At 47.2% G+C, this 23,286-nt stretch overlaps 1 protein-coding gene across 2 annotated transcripts; it reads right to left on the bottom strand.

The window, feature by feature from the left end:
• Window positions 1-16,479: 16,479 nt before the first annotated feature.
• LOC137528891 (uncharacterized) lies at window positions 16,480-22,708 on the bottom strand. Of its 2 annotated transcripts, none has more exons than XM_068250620.1 (2): window positions 21,269-22,708; window positions 16,480-18,874 (listed from the first exon to the last, which is right to left on the bottom strand). In XM_068250620.1, exons 1-2 carry the CDS (start codon window positions 22,230-22,232, stop codon window positions 17,904-17,906), a joined length of 1,935 nt encoding a protein of 644 aa, XP_068106721.1. In that variant the 5' UTR covers window positions 22,233-22,708; the 3' UTR covers window positions 16,480-17,903. The 2 variants fall into 2 exon arrangements, with proteins under 2 accessions (XP_068106721.1, XP_068106722.1); XM_068250621.1 differs by having other exon boundaries at window positions 16,480-17,882.
• Between the last annotated feature and the right edge of the window lie 578 nt (window positions 22,709-23,286).

The following is a 23,286-nucleotide window of genomic DNA, read 5'->3' as shown; positions in this document are numbered from 1 at the left end:
TCCAGGGGGTCCATACGCAGCCGCAGCGCTTTGGCCAGGGATCGCTATACAGCCGCAATATGGCTGTATGAAGATCCATGGCATTTTTTCCTATGTTCCCAATTTTTTTTTATGTTTAGAGTGTGGGAATTTAAAAAAAAAAAAAAAAATTATGTGGGGTCCCCCCTCCTGAAACTTTTTAACCCCTTGTCCCCCATGCAGGCTGGGATAGCCAGAATGTGGAGCTCTGACCAATTGGGACTTCACACCCTGACTATACCAGCTGCAAAAAAGGTCCCCTAATGCCGATTTTTGTTCCGGGGTGTATGTTGGGGGGGCCCCCAAGGTTTATTTTGCCCTGGGGCCCCATTGTTGCTTAAACCGGCCCTGGGCACAGATGTTTTGGCACCTTAGACTTTGCCCTTCATGAACCTACAAACGTAACAAACCCCCACCAAACTGCACCACAAGTGTGCTGGCTGTCTCAGCTGTCACTTTTCCCTTACTTTCCTTGCCCGTCATAGGTAGCTACAGGTGTCCCTAAAGGTGGCCACTAATGATCCAATCTTTTTCATCCAATCTTACCAAATCTATGTAGTATAAGGGTAAATTGAGTGAATATACTGAATGGATACTTCAGGCAGTTACCTTATATTACATAGAAATGGTAAGATTGGATGAAAAAGATTGGATCATTAGTGGCCACCATTAGAATAAGTAGCCACAAATACCCTCAATATTAAATAGCTAGAGGTGCCTCCAAGTATTAGATAGCTAGAAGAACCTCAGTATTAAATAGCTAGTGGTGCTCCAACTGAAGGGAGATCTTGCCAGTAGAATTTCAAAAACAGTCTCATTTACAGTCTTATCAGGGAAGAATGGAGGGAGGCACTCAGGCAGGAGAGTGAGCCGCCTTTTCATCATCAGGAGCCTGTAGGCACGTGCCTACAGTGCCTTATGGTAAATCCGGCCCTGGGTTTTGGGTTAGTCCATGTCTTCATGGGGGATTCTCGGCATGTCCTTTATTCTTTATAAAGACATTCCCTGAAAATGAGTAATACAAAGATGGTGGCCAGCCTCCCTGCTCGCTGCACACTATTTTGGCAGTTGGACAGAGCAACTGCCATTCATAAAGTGCTTTTAAAAATAAGTGACAGCAACATAGGAGAAAAGTAATGTATGGCTCATTTTACTCTGGAAGAAATGTACTTCTTATTTGTATGTGTTTTAAATTTTAAGATTTTCGCGACAGTTCCTCTTTAACTAACCATGAAGTCAGTGTACCGTACCAATTACTGCTGTATCATGTCCTATTAACTATTCCACTACACCTTGTTCCCAGAGTCACTGCTTCATACTTCAGAAAATGCTCCTCAGTCCTCACAGTCTATCACACCACACTCTGTCATAATATGCTGCAGCCGCTCCCCTGCTGGCAGACATGTTCCCCAGCTGCCCCGCATCCTGAGACGGATATAAAGCCACATAAAAGGGATACACCTGCACAGGCTAGGGGTCTCAGACATTGTTTGATCATGGAGAATAAAATTTCAAAGAGAGCTGTGTGACACACTAAGGGACCCCCAGCACATCCAGCCACATCTGTATGGTGTTATCAGCTAGAGGCCAGCACAGGCTCCTTCACGTGTATCCAAGGAGAGGGGGGGTGGGGGACTATAGGCTGGCCAGCGCAAAAGAAAGGAAGAGGGGGAAAGCGCCAGAGAGAAGTACAAGAAAATAAGAGAGAGCAGGAACATGATGAGATTAAAGAGAATCTAAAGTAAAAATAAAAAAACAGATACTCACCTAAGAAGAGGAGAGGCTCTGGGTCCTATAGAGCCTTTCCGTTCTCCTCACAGTCCCCCGCTTTCCAGCGCTGCATCCCCGGTTCAAATCTCCTGCTGCGGAAGACTTCGGGAGCACTCGGGCTCCTGAAGATGGACGGCTCTGTACTGCGCACGCGAGAATGCATGAGAGAGAGCGCTTATGGGTGCTCAGTATGGAGCGGGCCCTAGAGATGAGCGTAATGACTTAATTACGATTTCGCGAAATTTCGCGTAATTAGTGTAATTACGATTATGGCTGTAAGTACATAATCGTAATGAAGAAGGATTTCGCGAAATTCCGCGTAACCGTAATTTTCGCATTACAGTGGGTATCGCGAAATTACGTTTGCCTTGCATGCAACCGTTTGTAAGCGTAGGTTCATAACGTAATTTCGCGATAGTTCATATTACTGTAAGCGTTAATTTTCATGTCATTTTCGCGTTCCGCATATAAAATTCGTCATGTAGTGATATTTCGCATCAAAATTCGCCATGCAGAAGAAAACGCGGAAAAAAAAATAAGCTAAATTTCGCGAAAATTAAGCAAACCCGAAATTACGTTATTGCAGTCATATGGTTAGGAGCGGCACACCTTTCCGTATATTGAGGGTGCTGAACCTTAGATGCAAAGCTACATCTATCAAAGTTTCAAGCAATCCAAGGATAGGTTCGCACACCAGCTTCTCCAAAGAGCCACAAGGTAGTTTTTATTTCACCATAATGTGTCAACACAAAGTATGACAATTGTTTCGGGGCCACAGGAGGTCCCCTTCCTCAGATAAGTGCAGACAAACATTTCACTGAACAGTGCACACCACATTAAATATGTAGAGACCATTAAAACAGGTAAACCCACTGAAGCTGGAAACACGCCCATTCATTAAATTGTGTAAACATGTAAACATGTACTATATGGGGGGATCAATGCTAATAATACACTTTAAACACAAGCTAAACAACTGTGCTCTTCATGTATATAATGCCCACTAATGGGTCTCAAAGCAAATTTTTGCTAATAGCATAAAATAGTCCTGAATGTAATGCAGACCAACACTGTCACTCACCAGTATGTTCAAATTGATTGGCCGTCCATTCCCGCCACCGGAGATCACTCTTGCTGCCCACCTCAACGGTACTACAATCACGAGCGGCCGGAGCTCGCATTGCGTACTTCCGGCACGCTCAGCCGCGTTTGGCCAATCAACAAGCACCTGACGTAAAGGATTACAGCAAGTGCCAGTGAACTGCTGGCCAGGAAGAGGCGTGTCCGACGAACGCGTGCGGGATCCAGTAACTAGGACCCCACTACGCATGTCCAAAAGCGCGTCATCCTGGAAGTAAACAAGCAAAATCACGTTATGGTTTAACGCGAAATTACGTTATGAACGAAACGCGAAATTACGCGTTGAAAATTACGCTTACGGTATTTTCAATTACGATTTTAATGGCAATTACGCTACCTTAATTTCGCAAAGCCCAACAGAAGCGGGAAAGAGAAGTCTCCGTCCGATCGGTCAGAGACTGCTAACATGGGAAGCCTGCAAGGAAACGCAGGGACCGGGAGGAGACCGGGAGGGCTCAATAGGACCTAGTAAGAAAAAAAAGACATATCTATAAAAATAAATAAATAAGATAAATATTAGTCAAAAAAACAATCAAACATCTGGGTGTGTGTGTGTGTGTGTGTGGGGGGGGGGGGGGGGGGGGGGGCGCTTGCTTGGCCTTAAAGCTGCAGTGGCCTATTTTGCAAAAAAAGGCCTGATCTTTAGGGGGGTTTAACTCTGTGGTCCTCAAGTGGTTAAAAGAGACAAAGAAACAGGTAATATAGAGCAGAGTGTTAATGAGAAGATTTATACTGCAAAGAGTAAGAATGAGCATGAGAGAGTCACAGAAAAATGTAGTTATTTTTATTATTGATTTACTGTATATAGAGCTATTATCTAATTGGGCACTGTTACAAACTAAAAATCAGACCTGGATGCAAGATACAGACACTGGCACATAATATAGCGTTGGCACAGCATGAACCTCCCACTGACTAATACATTGTGTCTAACAAAACACACAGCAAATAGTCTAACAATGTATTTGTCTTTGTAAAGTCTAACGCTGTATTTACACAGCAACTTCCAAGAAGAAGGGGCGGAAGTGCCTCCAAGTATTAGGTAGCTATTATTATTATTATTATTATTATTATTATTATTTAGTAGATTTATATAGCGCCAACATATTACGCAGCGCTGTACAATAAATAGGCTTACAGACAATGATAACAGGGTTGACAGAACAATACAGGTAACAGACCATAGATACAACAATACAGGTAATAGCAATAAGATACACAACACAATGCAGATAATAGTACAATGCCAGATCATAAACTGGAATGGTAGTGGTAAAAAATTACCAGTTCCAAATTCTGGGTAAAGTGCACACAGTCAAGTATGATACACAAGGGAAGAGGGCCCTGCCAAAGGCTTACAATCTAGAGGGAAGGGCTGGTGACACAAAAGGAGGGGGTGCATCAAGAAGTTATTGGCAGAAAGGATTAGGGTAGTGTTGAGTTGATGTAGGCCTCCTTGAAGAAGTGAGTTTTGAGTGCTTTTTTGAAGGTGTTGAAGGTGGGAGCGAGCCTGATGGGCAGCGGGAGAGAGTTCCACAGGATAGGGGCAGCTCTAGTGAAGTCCTGCAGTCTGGCATGGGAGTGCGAGATGCGTGGGGTGGTTAAGAGGAGGTCGTTGGAGAAGCGAAGTGGGCGGCCAGGTGTATATCTGCTGACCAGGTCAGAGATGTAGGTTGGGCAGGACTTGTGTAAGGATTTGTATGCCAAACATAGGATCTTGAAGCTGATTCTGAAGTGAATTGGAAGCCAATGAAGGGATTTGCGTAGGGGAGTTGTGGAGACAGAGCGGTGGGAGGAGTAGATGAGTCTGGCTGCTGCGTTCATGATGGATTTTAGGGGGGCGATGCGGTTTTGAGGAAGGCCTGACAAGAGGGAGTTGCAGTAGTCCAGGCGGGAGATGATGAGGGCATGGACAAGGAGTTTGGTAGTGTCTGGGGTCAGGAAAGGCCGGATCTTGGAGATGTTGCGTAAGTGGAAATAGCAGGCTCTAGCTACGGTTTGGATGTGGGAGGTGAAGGAGAGGGCCGAGTCTAGGGTGACACCCAGGCAGCGGGCTTGTGTGGTTGGATGAATGATTGTGCCATTGACAGTGACATAGAGGTCAGTGGGGGGTGAAGCAGCACGGGGCGGGAAGATTAGGAGCTCAGTCTTATCCAGGTTTAATTTTAGGAACCTGGCAGACATCCACGATGAAATAGCTGAGAGACCAGAGGATACCTTCTCCATGGTGGTGGTGGAGAGGTCAGTGGTATGGAGGTAAATCTGGGTGTCATCTGCATATAGGTGATAGTTGAAACCCAGAGAGGAGATGAGTTTTCCGATGGAGGCGGTGTAAATGGAGAACAGCAGGGGACCAAGAACAGAGCCTTGGGGGACCCCAACTGAAAGTGGGAAGGAGGTTGAGGAGGAACCATTGAAGGAGGTCTTGAAGGAGCGATTTGAGAGGTAGGAGGAAAACCATGCTAGGGCACGGTCTTGGATACCCACAGATTGCAGTGACTGGAGTAGCAGGGAGTGATCAACAGTGTCGAATGCTGATGAGAGGTCTAGAAGGAGAAGGATAGTGTATTTTCCTTCGGCCTTGGCAAGCGTGAGGTCATTGACGACCTTGGTGAGGGCAGTCTCGGTGGAGTGGCCTGGCCGAAATCCTGATTGTAGGGGATCAAATAGGGAGTTGGAGTCAAGGTAATGGGTCATGCGTTGGTGGACTAAACGCTCTAGGAGTTTAGATGCAAAAGGGAGTAAGGAGATGGGACGGTAGCTGGATGGAAGTGAGGGGTCTAGTGAGGGTTTTTTAAGTAGGGGAAGTACAGTGGCCTGTTTGAAGTCAGAGGGGAAGGTACCCGTGGAGAGGGAGAGGTTAAACAGAGTGGTGAGGACAGGAGCCAGAACAGGGAAGTGAGGACGGAGGCATTTGGATGGCACAGGGTCTAGGGGGCTGGAGGTGGCAGGAGAAGTGGCTAGGAGACGGCTGACTTGGTCCTCTGTGATAGGAGTAAAGGCAGTGAGTGGAGGGTGGGGTGGGGAATAGGCAGGGCCGGGCCGAGGCATAGGCTGGAGAGGCTCCAGCCTCAGGGCGCAGTGTCGGAGGGGGCGCAGAATTCATTCAGCTGTCATTCCTAATTGTGTTTGAAGCAGAAAGAAATAAGAAAAGGGGATACATGACAGTGACTGCAAGCCAGATAACTAGAGATTAAGGTGTTGGGGAGGTTGTGGGCCCTGTGGCACCTCTTAGTCTAATAGCAATCAATGTGTGACGGCTGGGATGGCAGGGGTGGAGGGGCGCACTTTGGTGTCTCAGCCTTGGGTGCTGGAGGACCTTGTCCCGGCTCTGGGAATAGGTATTGATGGGGGAGGAAGAGGTGGTGGAGTGGAGGCATGAGATTTCCCGTCGGATGCTGGCTATTTTGTCGGTAAAGTGGGTGGACAGATCAGTGGCTGAGAGGGCGGAGGTGGGGGGAGGAGTGGTGGGGTTAAGGAGGGAGTTGAAGGTGGCGAAGAGGCGCCGAGGGTTGGAGGCTTGGGATCCGATCAAGGCAGCAAAGTATTTTTGTTTAGCATCAGTTAATGTGGTATAGAACAGCTGCAGGTTGGCCTTGTACGCCAAGAATTCGGAGTTGCTGCGGGATTTCCTCCATTTGCGTTCGTAGGTGCGTGTCTGTTTTTGGAGGTTGCGAGTGTGTGCATTGTGCCAGGGCTGGGGGTTGATGGGACGGCTGGGGCGGAATGTGGGGGGTGCAGCAATGTCTAGGGCTGCTGAAAGGGCCTGGTTGTATTTGGCCACGGCTTGGTTTGGGCAGGTAACGTTAAGGAGGGTGGATGAGAGGGAGTGGAGGGGGTAGCTAGAGATGCCACCAGCTGCAGCGAGATCTCATTAACACTCTGCTCAGGACTCTGCATAGGGAAGGAGGGAGGGAAGCACTCGGGGGTGGTAGTGAGCCGCCTTTTCATCATTAGATGCCTGTAGGCATGAGCCTACAGTGCCTTATGGAAAACCTGGCCCTGAATACAATACATTTCCATTAACTGCGGATGTGTAGAGAGCTGTGCTAGTCTGTGGCTCTCTGTGCAGTGGCGTAGCAATAGGGGATGCAGAGGTTGCGACTGCACCGGGGCCCTTGGACTAGAGAGGCCCACTTGGGGTTCTCCTTCATCCATCTTATTAGCTTTTTATTGATGTTATGCTGATATTGAATACCTCTATAAGTGCATTGAAAAGTGGTAATCCAAAACAATCTATTTTCTTACTTTGATTACACCTCTGCAGGGCCGGATTTACCATAAGGCACTGTAGGCACGTGGCTACAGGCGCCCGATGATGGAAAGGCGGCTTATTTTGCTCCCTGAATGCCTCCCTCCCCCCCCCCCTTCCCTATGCAGAGTCCAAAGCAGAGTGTAAATGAGAGGTTTTTCACTCAGCTCTCTGCATTCTACTGATGATGAGATCTCCCTTCAGTTGGGGCACCTCTAGCTACTGAGGGTACCTCTGGATACCTAATACTAGGGGGCACCTGTAGCTACCTATGACAGGCAAGGGAAGTAAGGGAGAAGTGACAGCTGGGCCAGCCAGCACTCTTGCTGTGCAGTTTGGTGGGGTTTGTAGGTGTATGTAGGGCGGAGTGTAGGGCGCCAGGACATCTGTGCCTATAGGCTCCTGTAATGTAAATCCAGGCCTGCACCTCTGTGACACTGCAGCTGCCCTTGGTATGTTTTGAGGATCCATATCAATAGAGGGCTTGGGGCCCCATGTAAAACTCACATAGGCGCCCCGAGCTCCTTCGTTACGTCACAGTCTCTGTGTATCACTGCGGCATCACGCGCTGGCCTCATACTTACCCAAAGGTCTTCCAAGAAGTTAGAGAGCAGTGTGCAAAGTGTGTGATGAGTTACAAGCAGTTACATGCCTCTTATCTCACTTCCATGCACTGTATCTGCTCTGTGCACTAGGAAGAAAGGGAAATTCGGTAGGCTATCGTGTAAAATGCAGACGTGGATGAGTTCTGAGAAAAAGTATGTTTAGCAGCATGGACATCTGTAACAAATAGAATGCGATCTATAGACCGTGGTGCCTGCCTGGCTTATGTGATCTCCTCCAGAGACCTTATCCAGCGGTCAGTGCTGCGCATCATGTCAGGGTGTAGGAATGCTTTACTCTGCTCTCCCCCACATTCTCCTTATCGGACCACCGGCTAAATACTAATCACTTTGGGAGTGTTAATGTACCCCTTCATTCCAGGCTGCCCTCCTCCCTGCATGCTCTCTGCAGCCTCTATAGTCTCACCGATCTCTGCATGTGAAAAAGGCCAAGTATCCCCCCACAAGTGCAGCCAGACAATAAAGAAAAAATATTTATAAACAATACTCTCCCCTTTCCCCCCACACACAGAGCAGGATCGTCCACCAGGCAACCTAGACAGGTTCCTGGGGCCTAGAGGGGGTCAAGGGGCCCACCCACCATATTCTTTGGTCTCTCTTCACTTCAGCTTTGCCAAAAGGACCACAAGGGGCCCCCAGATCTTCTACCTTGCCTTGGGCCTCATTACATCTTAATTCATCCCCCGCCATCTCCTCCACCCATGCGGAGCGCCGCGGTGTAATATTTATCTGCTCCACAGCTGCAGATCTCCTCCATGCATCACGGCTGTGTTGTCTTCCTCTGGCTCCCGCTCATGTGAGTCGTGTCAGTCATGTGATCAGGAGATGGTGAATGGCAGCAGAGTGTGTGCATACAGTGGGTTGCAAAAGTATTCGGCCCCCTTGAAGTTTTTCACATTTTGTCATATTACTGCCACAAACATGAATCAATTTTATTGGAATTCTACATGAAAGACCAACACAAAGTGGTGTACATGTGAGAAGTGGAACGAAAATCATACATGATTCCAAACATTTTTTACAAATAAATAACTGCAAAGTGGTGTGTGCATAATTATTCGGCCCCTTTGATCTGAGTGCCGTCAGTTGCCTATAGACATTGCCTGATGAGTGCTAATGACTAAATAGAGTGCATCTGTGTGTAATCTAATGTCAGTACAAATACAGCTGCTCTGTGAGCGCCTCAGAGGTTGTCTAAGAGAATATTGGGAGCAACAACACTATGAAGTCCAAAGAACACACAAGACAGGTCAGGGATCAAGTTATTGAGAAATTTAAAGCAGGCTTAGGCTACAAAAAGAATTCCAAAGCCTTGAACAACCCACGGAGCACTGTTCAAGCGATCATTCAGAAATGGAAGGAGTATCGCACAACTGTAAACCTACCAAGACAAGGCCATCCACCTAAACTCACAGGCCGAACAAGAGGAGCGCTGATCAGAAATGCAGTCAAGAGGCCCATGGTGACTCTGGGCGAGCTGCAGAGATCTACAGCTCAGGTGGGAGACTCTGTCCATAGGACAACTATTAGTCATGCACTGTACAAAGTTGGCCTTTATGGAAGAGTGGCAAGAAGAAAAGCATTGTTAACAGAAAGCATAAGAAGTCCTGTTTGCAGTTTGCCACAAGCCATGTGCAGGACACAGCAACCATGTGGAAGAAGGTGCACTGGTCAGATGAGACCAAAATGGAACTTTTTGGCCAAAATGCAAAACGCTATGTGTTGCAGAAAACTAACACTGCACATCACTCTGAACACACCTTCCCCACTGTCAAATATGGTGGTGGCAGCATCATGCTCGGGGGTGCATCTCTTCCGCAGGGACAGGGAAGCTGGTCAGAGTTGATGGGAAGATGGGTGGAGCCAAATACAGGGCAAACTTGGAAGAAAACCTCTTGGAGACTGCAAAAGACTTGAGACTGGGGCGGAGGTTCACCTTCCAGCAGGACAACGACCCTAAACATAAAGCTAGGGCAACAATGGAATGGTTTTAAACAAAACATATCTATGTGTTAGAATGGCACAGTCAAAGTCCAGATCTAAATCCAATCGAGAATCTGTGGCAAGATCTGAAAACTGCTGTTCACAAACGCTGTCCATCTAATCTGACTGAGCTGGAGCTGTTTTGCAAAGAAGAATGGGCAAGGATTTCAGTCTCTAGATGTGCAAAGCTGGTAGAGACATACCCTAAAAGACTGGCAGCTGTAATTGCAGCAAAAGGTGGTTCTACAAAGTATTGACTAAGGGGGCCGAATAATTACGCACACCCCACTTTGCAGTTATGTATTTGTAAAAAATGTTTGGAATGATGTATGATTTTCGATCCACTTCTTCTCACGTGTACACCACTTTGTATTGGTCTTTCATGTGGAATTTCAATAAAATTGATGCAGGTTTGTGGCAGTAATGTGACAAAATGTGGAAAACTTCAAGGGGGCCGGGATGGAGGAGACCTGCAGTGCTGCAGCCAGTACATGTTAAACCACTCCCAGCGTTACTCTGCATGCGGGTGGGGAGAGGAAGGAAGAGGGGAGGTGGATGTGGGTGGGGAGTGGGAAGAGGGGAGGTGGATGTGGGTGGGGAGTGGGAGGAGGAGTGGCCCCACAGCCCCTGGGCCCTTGTTAAAGTAAACCTGAGACGAAAAAAAGTTTTATACATACCTTGGGCTTCCTACAACCTCATGCGCACGGATTGCAGCCGAGATACGTAGAGGCCGCACTTCTCTTGCGCAGACTGGGTGTGACTGGAGGAAGTTACAGGACCCGGTACTGGAGCTGCAGGCAGCGGAGGATGGCGGCGTGTGAGCGATCCGTGCGCATGGGGCTGGAGGAAGCCCCAGGTATGTATAAAACTTTTTTTTTTATTTGTCTCTGGTACACTTTAAAGAGAAACCGTGACCAAGAATTGAACTTCATCCCAATCAGTAGCTGATACCCCCTTTTACATGAGAAATCTACTCCTTTTCACAAACGGATCATCAGGGGGCTCTGTATGGCTGATATTGTGGTGAAATCCCTCCCACAGGAAAATGTAAGGACCGTGGTCCTGGCAGTTTCCTGTCTGTGAACCTCGTTGCACTGTGGGAAATAGCTGTGTACAGCTGTTTCCAACTGCCAAAAAAGCAAGCAGCAGCTACTTCCACTGACATCACCTGCCAGCAGTAAAAATGTCAGCATGTGATAAATGTCAGACTGTAAATCAGGGAAAGGAAAGATTTTACAATGGGCAAAAACTGACTAAGTCATTTGTACATAATTATTGTAAAAATGAAGCACTTACATTATTTTCACTGGAGTTCCTCTTTAAGTTCCTGGCTGGAAGACTTTTCATATGAAGAACCATTTGTGCTGCACAGAACACTTCCGGGTTGTGCCGCTGGTCATCACTCCATCGTCCCTCTGCCCCGATCCCCCCCCCCTCCCCCGCATAGCAACACAGCGCGTTATCAGCTACTCAGATAACACCGGCGTGCAGCCCGGCACAGTGATGTCACCCAAGATCACCAACAGGCAGCATCCGTCAAAAGTTGGTACGCACCTTTAAGTTCTGATCACATAATATTGGGGGACAAACATCTTCTGTGTGCACTTTGGTTTATTCTGTGAAACTCCATTCAATGGAATGACAACATCAAGCTGTTTTCTGTAGCTAGGTTCACCCCAAAGTTCACACACAAATCATCAGGATTTGAATATACAGTGGGTTGCAAAAGTATTCGGCCCCCTTGAAGTTTTCCACATTTTGTCACATTACTGCCACAAACATGCATCAATTTTATTGGAATTCCCTGTGAAAGACCAATACAAAGTGGTGTACATGTGAGAAGTGGATCGAAAATCATACATGAGTCCAAATTTTTTTTACAAATAAATAACTGCAAAGTGGGGTGTGCGTAATTATTCAGCCCCCTGAGTCAATACTTTGTAGAACCACCTTTTGCCGCGATTACAGCTGCCAGTCTTTTAGGGTATGTCTCTACCAGCTTTGCACATCTAGAGACTGAAATCCTTGCCCATTCTTCTTTGCAAAACAGCTCCAGCTCAGTCAGATTAGATGGACAGCGTTTGTGAACAGCATTTTTAAGATCTTGCCACTGATTCTCGATTGGATTTAGATCTGGACTTTGACTGGGCCATTCTAACACATAGATATGTTTTGTTTTAACCACTTGATGACCCAGCCTTTACCCCCCCTTAAGGACCAGCGCTGTTTTAGCTGATCTGTGCTGGGTGGGCTGTGCAGCCCCCAGCACAGATCAAACACCAGGCAGAGCGACCAGATCGCCCCCTTTTTTCCCCACTAGGGGGATGATGTGCTGGGGGGGTCTGATCGCTCCTGCCTGCCTGGGTGTTGCGGGGGGGCACCTCAAAGCCCCCCTCCGCGGCGAAATTCCCCCCCTCCCTCTCCTCCCTCCCTTCCCCGGAGATCCAAGGCTGCACAGGAATGGATCTGTCCTGTGCAGCCTCTAACAGGCTCCTGCCTGTCATGTGACAGCGATCCCCGGCCGCTGATTGGCCGGGGATCGCTGATCTGGTACAATGCTGCTACTGTTAGCAGCGTTGTACAAATGTAAACAAAGCGGATTATTTCCGCTTGTGTTTACACTTAGCCTGCGAGCCTCGATCGGCGGCCCGCAGGCTATTCACGGAGCCCCCCGCCGTGAATTGACAGGAAGCAGCCGCTCGCGCGAGCGGCTGCTTCCTGATTAATTAGCCTGCAGCCGGCGACGCAGAACTGCGTCGCTGGTCCTGCAGCTGCCACTTTGCCGACGCGCGTTATGAGTGCGCGGTCGGCAAGTAGTTAAACCATTCCATTGTTGCTCTGGCTTTATGTTTAGGGTCGTTGTCCTGCTGGAAGGTGAACCTCCGCCCCAGTCTCAAGTCTTTTGCAGTCTCCAAGAGGTTTTCTTCCAAGTTTGCCCTGTATTTGGCTCCATCCATCTTCCCATCAACTCTGACCAGCTTCCCTGTCCCTGCTGAAGAGATGCACCCCCGAGCATGATGCTGCCACCACCATATTTGACAGTGGGGATGGTGTGTTCTGACTGAGTGATGTGCAGTGTTAGTTTTCCGCCACACATAGCGTTTTGCATTTTGGCCAAAAAGTTCCATTTTGGTCTCATCTGACCAGAGCACCTTCTTCCACATGGTTGCTGTGTCCCCCACATGGCTTGTGGCAAACTGCAAACTTCTCTTCTTATGCTTTCTGTTAACAATGCCTTTCTTCTTGCCACTCTTCCATAAAGGCCAACTTTGTACAGTGCATGACTAATATTTGTCCTATGGACAGAGTCTCCCACCTGAGCTGTAGATCTCTGCAGCTCGTCCAGAGTCACCATGGGCCTCTTGACTGCATTTCTGATCAGCGCTCTCCTTGTTCGGCCTCTGAGTTTAGGTGGATGGCCTTGTCTTGGTAGGTTTACAGTTGTGCCATACTCCTTCCATTTCTGAATGATCGCTTGAACAGTGCTCCGTGGGATGTACAAGGCTTTGGAAATCTTTTTGTAGTCTAAGCCTGCTTTAAATTTCTCAATAACTTTATCCCTGACCTGTCTTGTGTGTTCTTTGGACTTCACGGTGTTGTTGCTCCCAATATACTCTTAGACAACCTCTGAGGCCATCTGTAATTGTCTGCTCAGCTGTCTGCACGGGCAGACGGCTGTTTGTCCATTCCTTAAAGAGAACCTGTACTGAGTAAAATTATTTAAAATAAACACATGAGGTAACTTCAAATGAACATTACATAGTTACCTTGCTATTAGTTCCTCTCAGAAGCACACAATTTTCTTCTGACAGTGATCGCTTCGAGTTCTGACAACATTTTGTCAGAATTGAAATATATCAGTTGCTGTCAGTTATTTATCAGTTGCTGTCAGTTATAGCTGAGAGGACAACGGATGTGCCAAGTAATGTCTATGTTTTCCTATGGCTCAAGTGGGCGATATGGCAGTTTAACAGTGTGCTGACCAGAAAGCTGTTATGGGGTAATGACCATTTTCAAAATGGAGGACAGAGAATTCCCTTGATCCCAGTGGACAAACAGGACGTGGGAAAGGACACAGAGATTGAGGAATAGACTACACGGGAGGTAAGTATGACCTGTGTATGTTTATTTCACTTTTAATTTTCAGTACAGACCTGCCTGTGCTTTGCAAGTTTCAGACCTGCTCTGCTGCTGGGCAGTTTGCATACACTTGTCATGCAAATGGCCTAGCTGCCTCATTTGAAGGCTTGCAGTATAAATACCATATGTTCCCAGAGTCCTTTGCTGCTCATAGAGGTTTGTTCCTGTTGGACTCACCTGCAGTGTCAGCCACTGCTATCTTAGTATAGTTAATTCTTGGGGAGTGCTCCTTGCATTCCTAGTTAGTGCAGTCAGTTTGTGTATATTTGTACTGCCTATTCTGTCCTGTCTTGTCTGTCGCGATTGCGCTGTCTCCAGCGGCAGTTGATAGCGAATCGCTCTGTCTTGTTTGGATCGCACTAGCCTCTAGCGGTAGCGGCTGTGGATCCTTCTGATCTGAGTTCCTGGAGTGTTAGCTGGAGCAGCGGTTGCTACGGGCTACCTCATCTGTCTGTCTTGTTTGGATCGCACTAGCCTCTAGCGGTAGCGGCTGTGGATCCTTCTGATCTGAGTTCCTGGAGTGTAAGCTGGAGCAGCGGTTGTTACTGGCTACCTCATTTATCTGTCTTGTCTGTTTGTGCTCATTTTTGTTACTTGTGGCTAGTTAGGGTGGCACGCTTATCACTGGGCACCTAACGCGCAGTGATCGTGCAGAAAACACGTACGCTATTGCGAATGAGTGCGGTGTTTGCGTTTAGCTAGCGTTTGTTATTTTCTTTATCCTCTGAGTGTGGTTTGCTGTGCCTTTGCTCCTCTCGTGCTCTGCCCTGCTTAGTCTGGTGTCACTATTTGGCAATCGCCATTCTTGCGATTGCGTTCCCATTTTGTTTCCGCCGTTGTGTGTTCACCGTCGCTGGGTGGCGACTAGTTTGGTGGACACACATTGATTCTGTCTCTATGCTCTCTCTCTTTAGGGGCTATCTTGCCTTGCGTTGCTGCTTTTCGTACAATTTCCATCTGGCATTTGTGGCAGCGCAGAGGGTTTATTCCTCTGCACTCCACAGCTCCATCTGCCGGTGGGAATTCCCCTCTACTGGTGCTTGCACCAAAAGCTGGGTTCTAGTAACTTCCGCAGTGTCAGCGCGCGTCTTGTGCGCTGACCACGGAGATATCCCACAATCGTTACACCCTCACAGAGCAGCTGTATTTGTACTGACATTAGATTACACACAGGTGCACTCTATTTAGTCATTAGCACTCATCAGGCAATGTCTATAGGCAACTGACTGCACTCAGATCAAAGGGGGCCGAATAATTACGCACACCCCACTTTGCAGTTATTGATTTGTAAAAAATGTTTGGAATCATGTATGATTTTCGTTCCACTTCTCACGTGTACACCACTTTGTGTTGGTCTTTCATGTGGAATTCCAATAAAATTGATTCATGTTTGTGGCAGTAATATGACAAAATGTGGAAAACTTCAAGGGGGCCGAATACTTTTGCAACCCACTGTAAATATAATTTGCATAGCCATCAGCAGCAAACAGATTTGGGTGTCTTCCAATGGGAACAGAATATCCTCTGTAGGACCTGATAAAGAATGCCTATGGTCAAGGCCAGATTTATACTTTTTCTGCTCCTAGACCAACTTTCTTATTGCTCACCAGAAACCCTCCTCCCATTCCATTGGCCTCCTCTTCTATGGGTAATATCCATGTACAGTAAATACATACACAGAAAACATGAACAGCAGCTTCCCTCTTCCATGTGTTTTCCCCCAACTGGCATCTTCTCTATTCCATTTGCAGCTTCCTCTTCCATATGTAACAGTCTCTCTTCCGTGTCCAGCCACAACCGTGGGCTGCAACCACCCAAGGCGCTGGCCTTTGTGGCCTTTCCAAAAATCCATCCCAGCCTATGGTATCGATGAGTCAGGCTGCAATGAAAGCAACTAATCGAGAAGTAGATCCCAGAGGAGAACCCTGAATACTTTTAGCAAGTTACAGATACTAAATTGCTACCAGTGCTAAAAACCAATGTTGATGCCAGCTATTTTACACATTGGGTCAGTGTGTAAGAGGTGTCAGGAGACCCCAATACACAGTCAGGGTAGGGGTGCTTATTTGATTGCTCTGAATTTGGGGTGAGTGGATAGCACCATGAACCACTTCTGCTAATTACCAGGCACCCCACAAGGCCAAGGAGTGTCTATAGAGTTCTTACTTTGTTTTCAGTGGAGACAGGAAGTCCTGTTATCATGGTAGCCTGCGTTTAACCAAAAAAGACCCACAGCCAACCACAGACAGGAAGAGGAAAAACACACGAATATGGAATTTCCACTGACTTGGCCACCCTTAAATACCTGAATGCTGGTGGTACAGAAGGCCATGTCAAGCATGGAAAAAAGTGACAAGATATAGAAACATTACCTGATTCAAATTAACAGTGAAGACAGTGTCTTGGGACTTAAGAGGCACATACCCAAAATAAATATTAATATAAAACTAAACACACCAACTTAGTGGATAAAAATTGGCCGTAAGGCGTTGTTTATTGCGGTTTTCAAATTAAAGTTGTTCGATACTTTTATTCAATAAAATACTTTAAATATTAATTCAACCTTAACTTTATTAAAACTGTAAAAAACATAAATAATCCAAAGTTAATCATATCCAAACACACATCATAGTCGAACAACTTCTAAAGTACTTAGCCCGCCCACCACCGTGGGCAACTTTTACCGCCAATAAAGGCAATTGCCTACGACAGTCCAGAAAGTCCAAGAAGAGGGAGGGTGGGAGGGGGATCGCAGCTTGTCCTGACAGACACTGAGGAGAGAATGACATCCCACACTGATCTGTGACAGGAGCTCAAAGTTCATTGGCTGCCGAAAACCCCACTCCTTCTGACAGCTGCCAATCAGGAATATCTCCAGGTGCTCTTTGCCCAGATACCTGACAGCTTCAGATATCACCAGCCGGCCCCTGAAAGAAAGGAGGGAAAGAGCAGTACCACAGAAAACCAAGTGCATAAGAACCTATGCAATTACTCAAGCAATGTCACAACCTGTATTTTGTGTGGCCACAAAGTCCCAAGAGGCCCTTGCTCCATTATGTCGCTCAGGCCTTACATGGGACTTAAGAGGCACATACCCAAAATAAATATTAATATAAAACTAAACACACCAACTTAGTGGATAAAAATTGGCCGTAAGGCGTTGTTTATTGCGGTTTTCAAATTAAAGTTGTTCGATACTTTTATTCAATAAAATACTTTAAATATTAATTCAACCTTAACTTTATTAAAACTGTAAAAAACATAAATAATCCAAAGTTAATCATATCCAAACACACATCATAGTCGAACAACTTCTAAAGTACTTAGCCCGCCCACCACCGTGGGCAACTTTTACCGCCACCAGCCAGGCTATAGCCTGGCACCCCAGCCCACGGCCTTCTCAACCATATTCTGAAGCTCCATATTAAAAATGTCAACACCAATTGGGGACAAGTGGACTAAGTCCTTCCTATACAAACCCCGGACCCCCCCCTCCAAGTCAATGTGTCTGTAGGAAAAACCTCCGACCGAAGAGAGAAATTTACACATGGCCCAATTCACCCGCTTCCTAATTTTTTCGAAAAAACGCTTGTTGGGTGAGACGTACCATACCAAGCGAGGGACAATTTCGGAGAAAACCAAAACCGTGTTCGGAAAAATAGCGCGAATCTGCAGAAAATCCCGACGCATCCTAGCCAGAAGGTTTAAAGTTTTGACTTTTCCCAGGTCGTTTCCCCCTAAATGGATTATTAAGATGTCAGGAACCGGCCATTCGTCTACAAGGCAAACTAGTTTGGGCAACAGAGCTTCCCACCTCATACCCCTACAACCTTTCCAGTATATCTGGAAAGAGTCAGTGTCTAAGTCCAGGTTGTCCGTATAAGGCCTCTCCTTAGCCCTTCGTCTTGCCCAAAAGATAAAAGAGTGGCCGATAATCCACACCACCTGCTTCAGACCTAGGAAAGAAAACAAGTTATTTATACAACCAAAGAAGGGCGAACATACAACCTATACCTATGGGACTCCCATCTGCCTATCTTTTTAATTATAGATTCCGACAATCCTAGTCTCGCAGCTTCTGTGGCTGCCCCAATTCGGAATGAGTGGCTTGAAAATTTAAAAGCCTGCAATCCCAGCGTATTCATACATTTGCCTAATATAGCTCGAAACTGAAAAATTGAAAGAGCCGAACCGTCGGCATGGGAAAGAAACGAAGGAGACGACGAACGGATACTGGAAAATTCGCTGACCAAGCGTACTGGGCACGACGAGGAACCGTCTAATTTAAAAAGTGTAAGCCAAGCCCCCCGACCGGCCCTATCCGTTTTGGACTTTTTGATGAAAATTTGAACCGCCGTACTTGACCACGATACATCCTGGGGGCGAAGACCGGAATGCTCAGATTTGGCTTTTGCAACCAATTCTGAGATGCGCAGAGCTCCGAAAAAGGCTAAAGAAAAAGCCGCTCGAAAGAGACGGACTTCATATTCAGAAGAGCAGATCAAAGGAAGAATAAGCAACAAGTCGCCTAAAAGCTCAAAAGAAATCGGACGCCTACCATCCGGCACCGAAAGACCCGAACGGAAACCCTTCATCATCTGCCTCACTAGACAGTAGTCTGTGCACGAGGGCGATTGATGAAGCTTCCTGAAAAAGGAGATACCACAAAGCTTACGCTGTAACGATGGGATTGAGGCCCCCAAAGACACTTTGGAACAAACATAAGACAACACCAATTCTACTTCATCAGCGAAAGGCGACTTTTGAAACAGCCCAACGTAACTGCACCAATCCTGCCATGCAGCTGAATAATCAGCCCATGTTTTTGCAGACAGTGATTTACGAACAGAAGCTGTTATTAAGTCCCAATCAAGGTCCATAAGTGCGCCGGGCAAGGCGTTCCTTCTTCGTCCGCCGATGGCGCCAACACCTTGAATGTGGGGAGCTGCTGCCGAGATAAAGCATCGGCTATCAGATTAGACTTACCGGGTAAATGTACAGCTTTCAACCACACGTTAAAGTTAAGACAGAGCAGGACTAATTGTCTAAGAATATGCAACACAGGAAGGGATTTAGATGTAAGGCAGTTAACTGCATAGACCACTCCCTTATTGTCCGATTGGAGCAGAATCCGCTTGTTTGCAAATGATCTACCCCAAATCGACAATGCCACCAGTACAGGAAAAAGCTCCAAAAGAACGATGTTCTTAACAAATCCTTTCTCAATCCATGACACTGGCCACTGTTCAGCACTCCAGTGGCCCTTCCAATAAGCACCATACCCGATCGATCCGGCTGCATCGGTAAATAAATCCATCTGATCGTCTTTTATAAACTCCTCCTGCCACATTGACCTTCCATTATAATTGATCAGGAAGCTATGCCACACGAGCAGGTCTTCCTTCACGTCTCTGGTCAAGCGAACGTGCCATGAAGGATTCTTTAAACCCGATAGCAATCGCGCCGTGCGCCGCGAGAATACTCTCCCCATGGGCATAATGCGACTCGCGAAAGCTAGACGGCCCAGGAGTTCTTGCAGCTCCTTGACTGTCGCTTTTGACTTGCCTAAGAGGTGGTTCAGCAATGACTTTAAAACCAAAATTTTTTCAGGGGGTAAACGATATTCCATTAAAACCGTATCTATGGTAATTCCAAGAAAAACCAGTTCCGTGGTCGGTAAAACCGATTTCTCTTCCGCAACCGGAACTCCAAATTTCTCTGCTATGTCATTAAAAGTTAAAAATAAGTTAAGTGCTTCATCAGAACTGGGGGACCCGACGAATAGGAAATCATCGAGATAGTGTAACGCCGTACCAGAACGACACACTTGCTGAACCACCCACTCTAGGAAAGTTGCAAAAACTTCAAAATAAAAACAGGACAGGGTACAGCCCATGGGGAGGCACATATCGAAATAAAAAAGACCATTAAATTGAAAACCGAGGGAATTGAAACCTCCCGGCCAAATCGGCAGCAGACGAAACGCCGACTTAATATCTGTCTTGGCTAGCAAAGCACCTTTACCGAAGCCACGGATTACCGATACAGCCTGATCGAAGGATAAATAAGAAACAGATCGCAAATGCGTTTCAATGGAATCATTTAGAGAGTCACCCCTGGGAAAAGATAAATGATGGATTAGACGCCATTCGCCTGGCTCTTTCTTTGGTACAATTCCCAAGGGTGACAATCTAAAATCCGTAAACGGTGGCGAGGAAAACGGACCAGCTACCCTGCCTGCTGCAATCTCCTTGTCAATTTTAGATTGGACCACAACTGACAAATGTTTAACCGATTTAAGGTTCTCAACCCATGAACAGCCAGATCCTGAAAATGAGGGAATATAAAAACCGTTCGCAAAGCCATTAAGCAGAAATTTGCTGATCTCCCGATTTGGGAAGCGCTCGAGCCACGGAATTAGCTCTATGAGCTTCACTGGAGTCCGCGCTCCGCAGAAAGGACTCCTTAGTGGAGCCCTGCACAGCAGCTGCTACTTTCTTATAGCAACGCGCCGCCGGGTGAAGGCCGCCGCAATTGACACACTCGTGCTTGTATCGGCAGTTCGCCGCAAACTTGCACTGTGACTCGTTAAAGGCATGACAATAGCCTTTCTTAAATGTTACATTGCTAGCATTCCCGCTTTGCGTGTTAGACCTAGGAGATTGCGCACGCTGTGGTAACAGAATGCTGACCCAGAGGCTGACATCCTTCGAGCCCCAACGCAGAGAGGGATAGATGGACATCTTCTGACGATAGGCATCATCATAAGTAAACCACGCCATCCCTCCGTACTGCCGTTGGGCCTCGAAAACAGTATCCATGTGCTGAAATAAACCTGCCGCAAGCTCCGGCTGCTTTTCAACTATAACACTGGCGAGAATTAAAAATGCTTGAAGCCAGTTATTGAAAGACCTCGTTACAGGCCTACGCCTGTCTTCTTCTTCCTTCTTATCTTTTGACAGATAATCCTTACTAAAAGGAAGTAAAGAAAGCAGATCCACATGCTCGCCCCGCCAGATCTTTTCCTTCACCGCAAGAGGTAAATGATAACCCAGTGGAGAAGAAACACAGGGTAAAGCCTCCTTGTACAGCAGCTCTGAAACTCCAGATCTAAGAACAGGAGGGGCAGTGTTACCCATCTCCAATGATGAAGGAAAATTTAAAGGCAAGGGAGCAGGGTTAACCATTTGATTGCCTGGTGGAACCCAGACAGCAGCAGGTGAAGCAGAATGAATCGGAACAACGTTAGGGACAGGCAATCTCTCAATTACCTGTTTTAAACAATCGACTACAACATTTAACCTATTAGACAAACCCTCCCTGCTTTCACCCCTGTTCTCACCATGTCTAGTAGGAGACGACTCCTCATCAGAAGAGCTGGGATCCCTGTGGCCAGCGACAGCCTCCCCTGTGGTAGCAGGAAGACGTCCGTCCTGGTTCCCTGAGCCAGCAGATCTGGCCTCAGCTACTGTGGGATAAACCTGATCCTGTCTGGATGTGGAAGGGGGGGCCCCTGATTGACAGGCAGCCCCTACAGCGCTCCCAATGAGGCCTCCAAGAGTGTGCAGCTGTGCCAGGTTCTCCGGATTTGTCATGCTGGCAGATGTGCAGGGTGGTGGAGATGTGCCAGAGGAAGTGCTGGAACCATCCGCAGGAGGGGAAAGAACTGGTGGTGACCATGTTGGAGGAGCCGAAGAGATGATGACAGGCGTGCCCGCAGATGATGCCGGTGGGAAGGAAGGCGGAATGTGCTGCTGAGGGCTCGGTGCAGGGCCAGAAGAAGAAGCAGAAGCGGACATCCGGGAAGAGGGGGAGGAGGAGGGCGCTGGAGCGCAAACAGACCTCAGATTCGCGGCAAGATGGCGCCCGCTGGTCACCTGACTGCGCCCACTTCCGCCCTTACTACTGCGTCCACTTCCTGTGGGCGCAGTGTTCTTGGAACTAGCTCCCCGGACATCGGGAGAATAGGGCCGCCTGGGTTTCTTTGCTCTTTTCGCCGGCGGCGCCTCCGGGTATCCAGCGCCCGCTCCGGCAGCAGAAAGGAGGTCCTGGGCGTACAGATCCTTCCTGGAGCGACCTTTTGACGGCTTGTGCGGCCGCTCCACCGCAGACAGAGCCTGCAACAGGTTGGTCGGGGTAGATGATGGCAGGGGCTGCTGTGAGGAGACAGAAATGTCCATAGGAGTAGCCGGAACAGCAGAGGAGATTGATTGTGCGGGGGCAATTGCGTCCAGGATCCTTTTCAAAAGCTCTTCGCCCCCCTCAGATCTGGCAACGGCGGCCAGCCTTGATAAAGTTTCATCCATAAGGAAAAAATTAAATTAAAATCCTCCCAATAAATAATAAATAGGTGGGATGGAGGGTAACTGTAAAAGCAATAAATAGCTTAAGAAGTAAATTAAATAAAAGAAGCTAAAAGACTCAAAGGAGAATTCTGCAGGAGAGCTGACAGCAGGTCTGGATCGCAGCTTGTCCTGACAGACACTGAGGAGAGAATGACATCCCACACTGATCTGTGACAGGAGCTCAAAGTTCATTGGCTGCCGAAAACCCCACTCCTTCTGACAGCTGCCAATCAGGAATATCTCCAGGTGCTCTTTGCCCAGATACCTGACAGCTTCAGATATCACCAGCCGGCCCCTGAAAGAAAGGAGGGAAAGAGCAGTACCACAGAAAACCAAGTGCATAAGAACCTATGCAATTACTCAAGCAATGTCACAACCTGTATTTTGTGTGGCCACAAAGTCCCAAGAGGCCCTTGCTCCATTATGTCGCTCAGGCCTTACAGGAGGCGAGCCTATAGCAGGTACAGGAAGAGGTTAAGAGCAGGATGTTGGTGATGTTGGTCATCTGCAATGTATCTTACTTTATGGTGATATGTATGACCTTGTAAACCATTTTGCTGTTTGAACTAATTCCTCCTTATAGCCATTTTCTTTGGCTTCTGAGGACTGCCTGAGGACAAATGCAGTAAAAGAGTTAAACAAAACCTGGAAGCAAACATCTAAGAGAAGAGAAGCAGGATGGCAACCCGCTGAGCTGATCACAAGACATCTCATAAATTCCCAGGTCTCTGAAGTTGGAAAGGAATATACAGCTATGGTCCTAAGGTAACCTTACAACATATTAAGAAAAGCAGCAAACATCAACGCAATTATTTGTGTGCATCCAGTATCATCAAAATACATTAGCCAACGCTTAATTTTTCAGTAGCTTCTGGGGGCCTCACCTGTGGGTAGATAGAGAATGCCGCTGTCAATGCTGAAAGAAACCCAAGGGATGGCTTCTAGAACTAAACAAACTGCAAACCATACTGCTACAGTACGTTTACAGTGGGAGCTGCTGTGAGTTCCCTGTAAC

The sequence above is a fragment of the Hyperolius riggenbachi genome, chromosome 8 (genome assembly GCF_040937935.1).
Source record: "Hyperolius riggenbachi isolate aHypRig1 chromosome 8, aHypRig1.pri, whole genome shotgun sequence".
In the NCBI taxonomy this organism is placed as follows: domain Eukaryota; kingdom Metazoa; phylum Chordata; class Amphibia; order Anura; family Hyperoliidae; genus Hyperolius; species Hyperolius riggenbachi.
Note: the sequence above shows the minus strand (reverse complement) of the source record. Positions and strands in the feature narration are given on the sequence as shown.

Bases quoted from the DNA above. Each gene is read 5' to 3' on its own strand.
- LOC137528891 (XM_068250620.1), bottom strand. From the start codon at position 22,232: ATGGATGAAACTTTATCAAGGCTGGCCGCCGTTGCCAGATCTGAGGGG. The intron at 18,875-21,268 runs GTGAGAACAGGG...TTATCTCGGCAG, and splicing joins GTCGTCTCCTACTAGACATG to CAGCTCCCCACATTCAAGGT.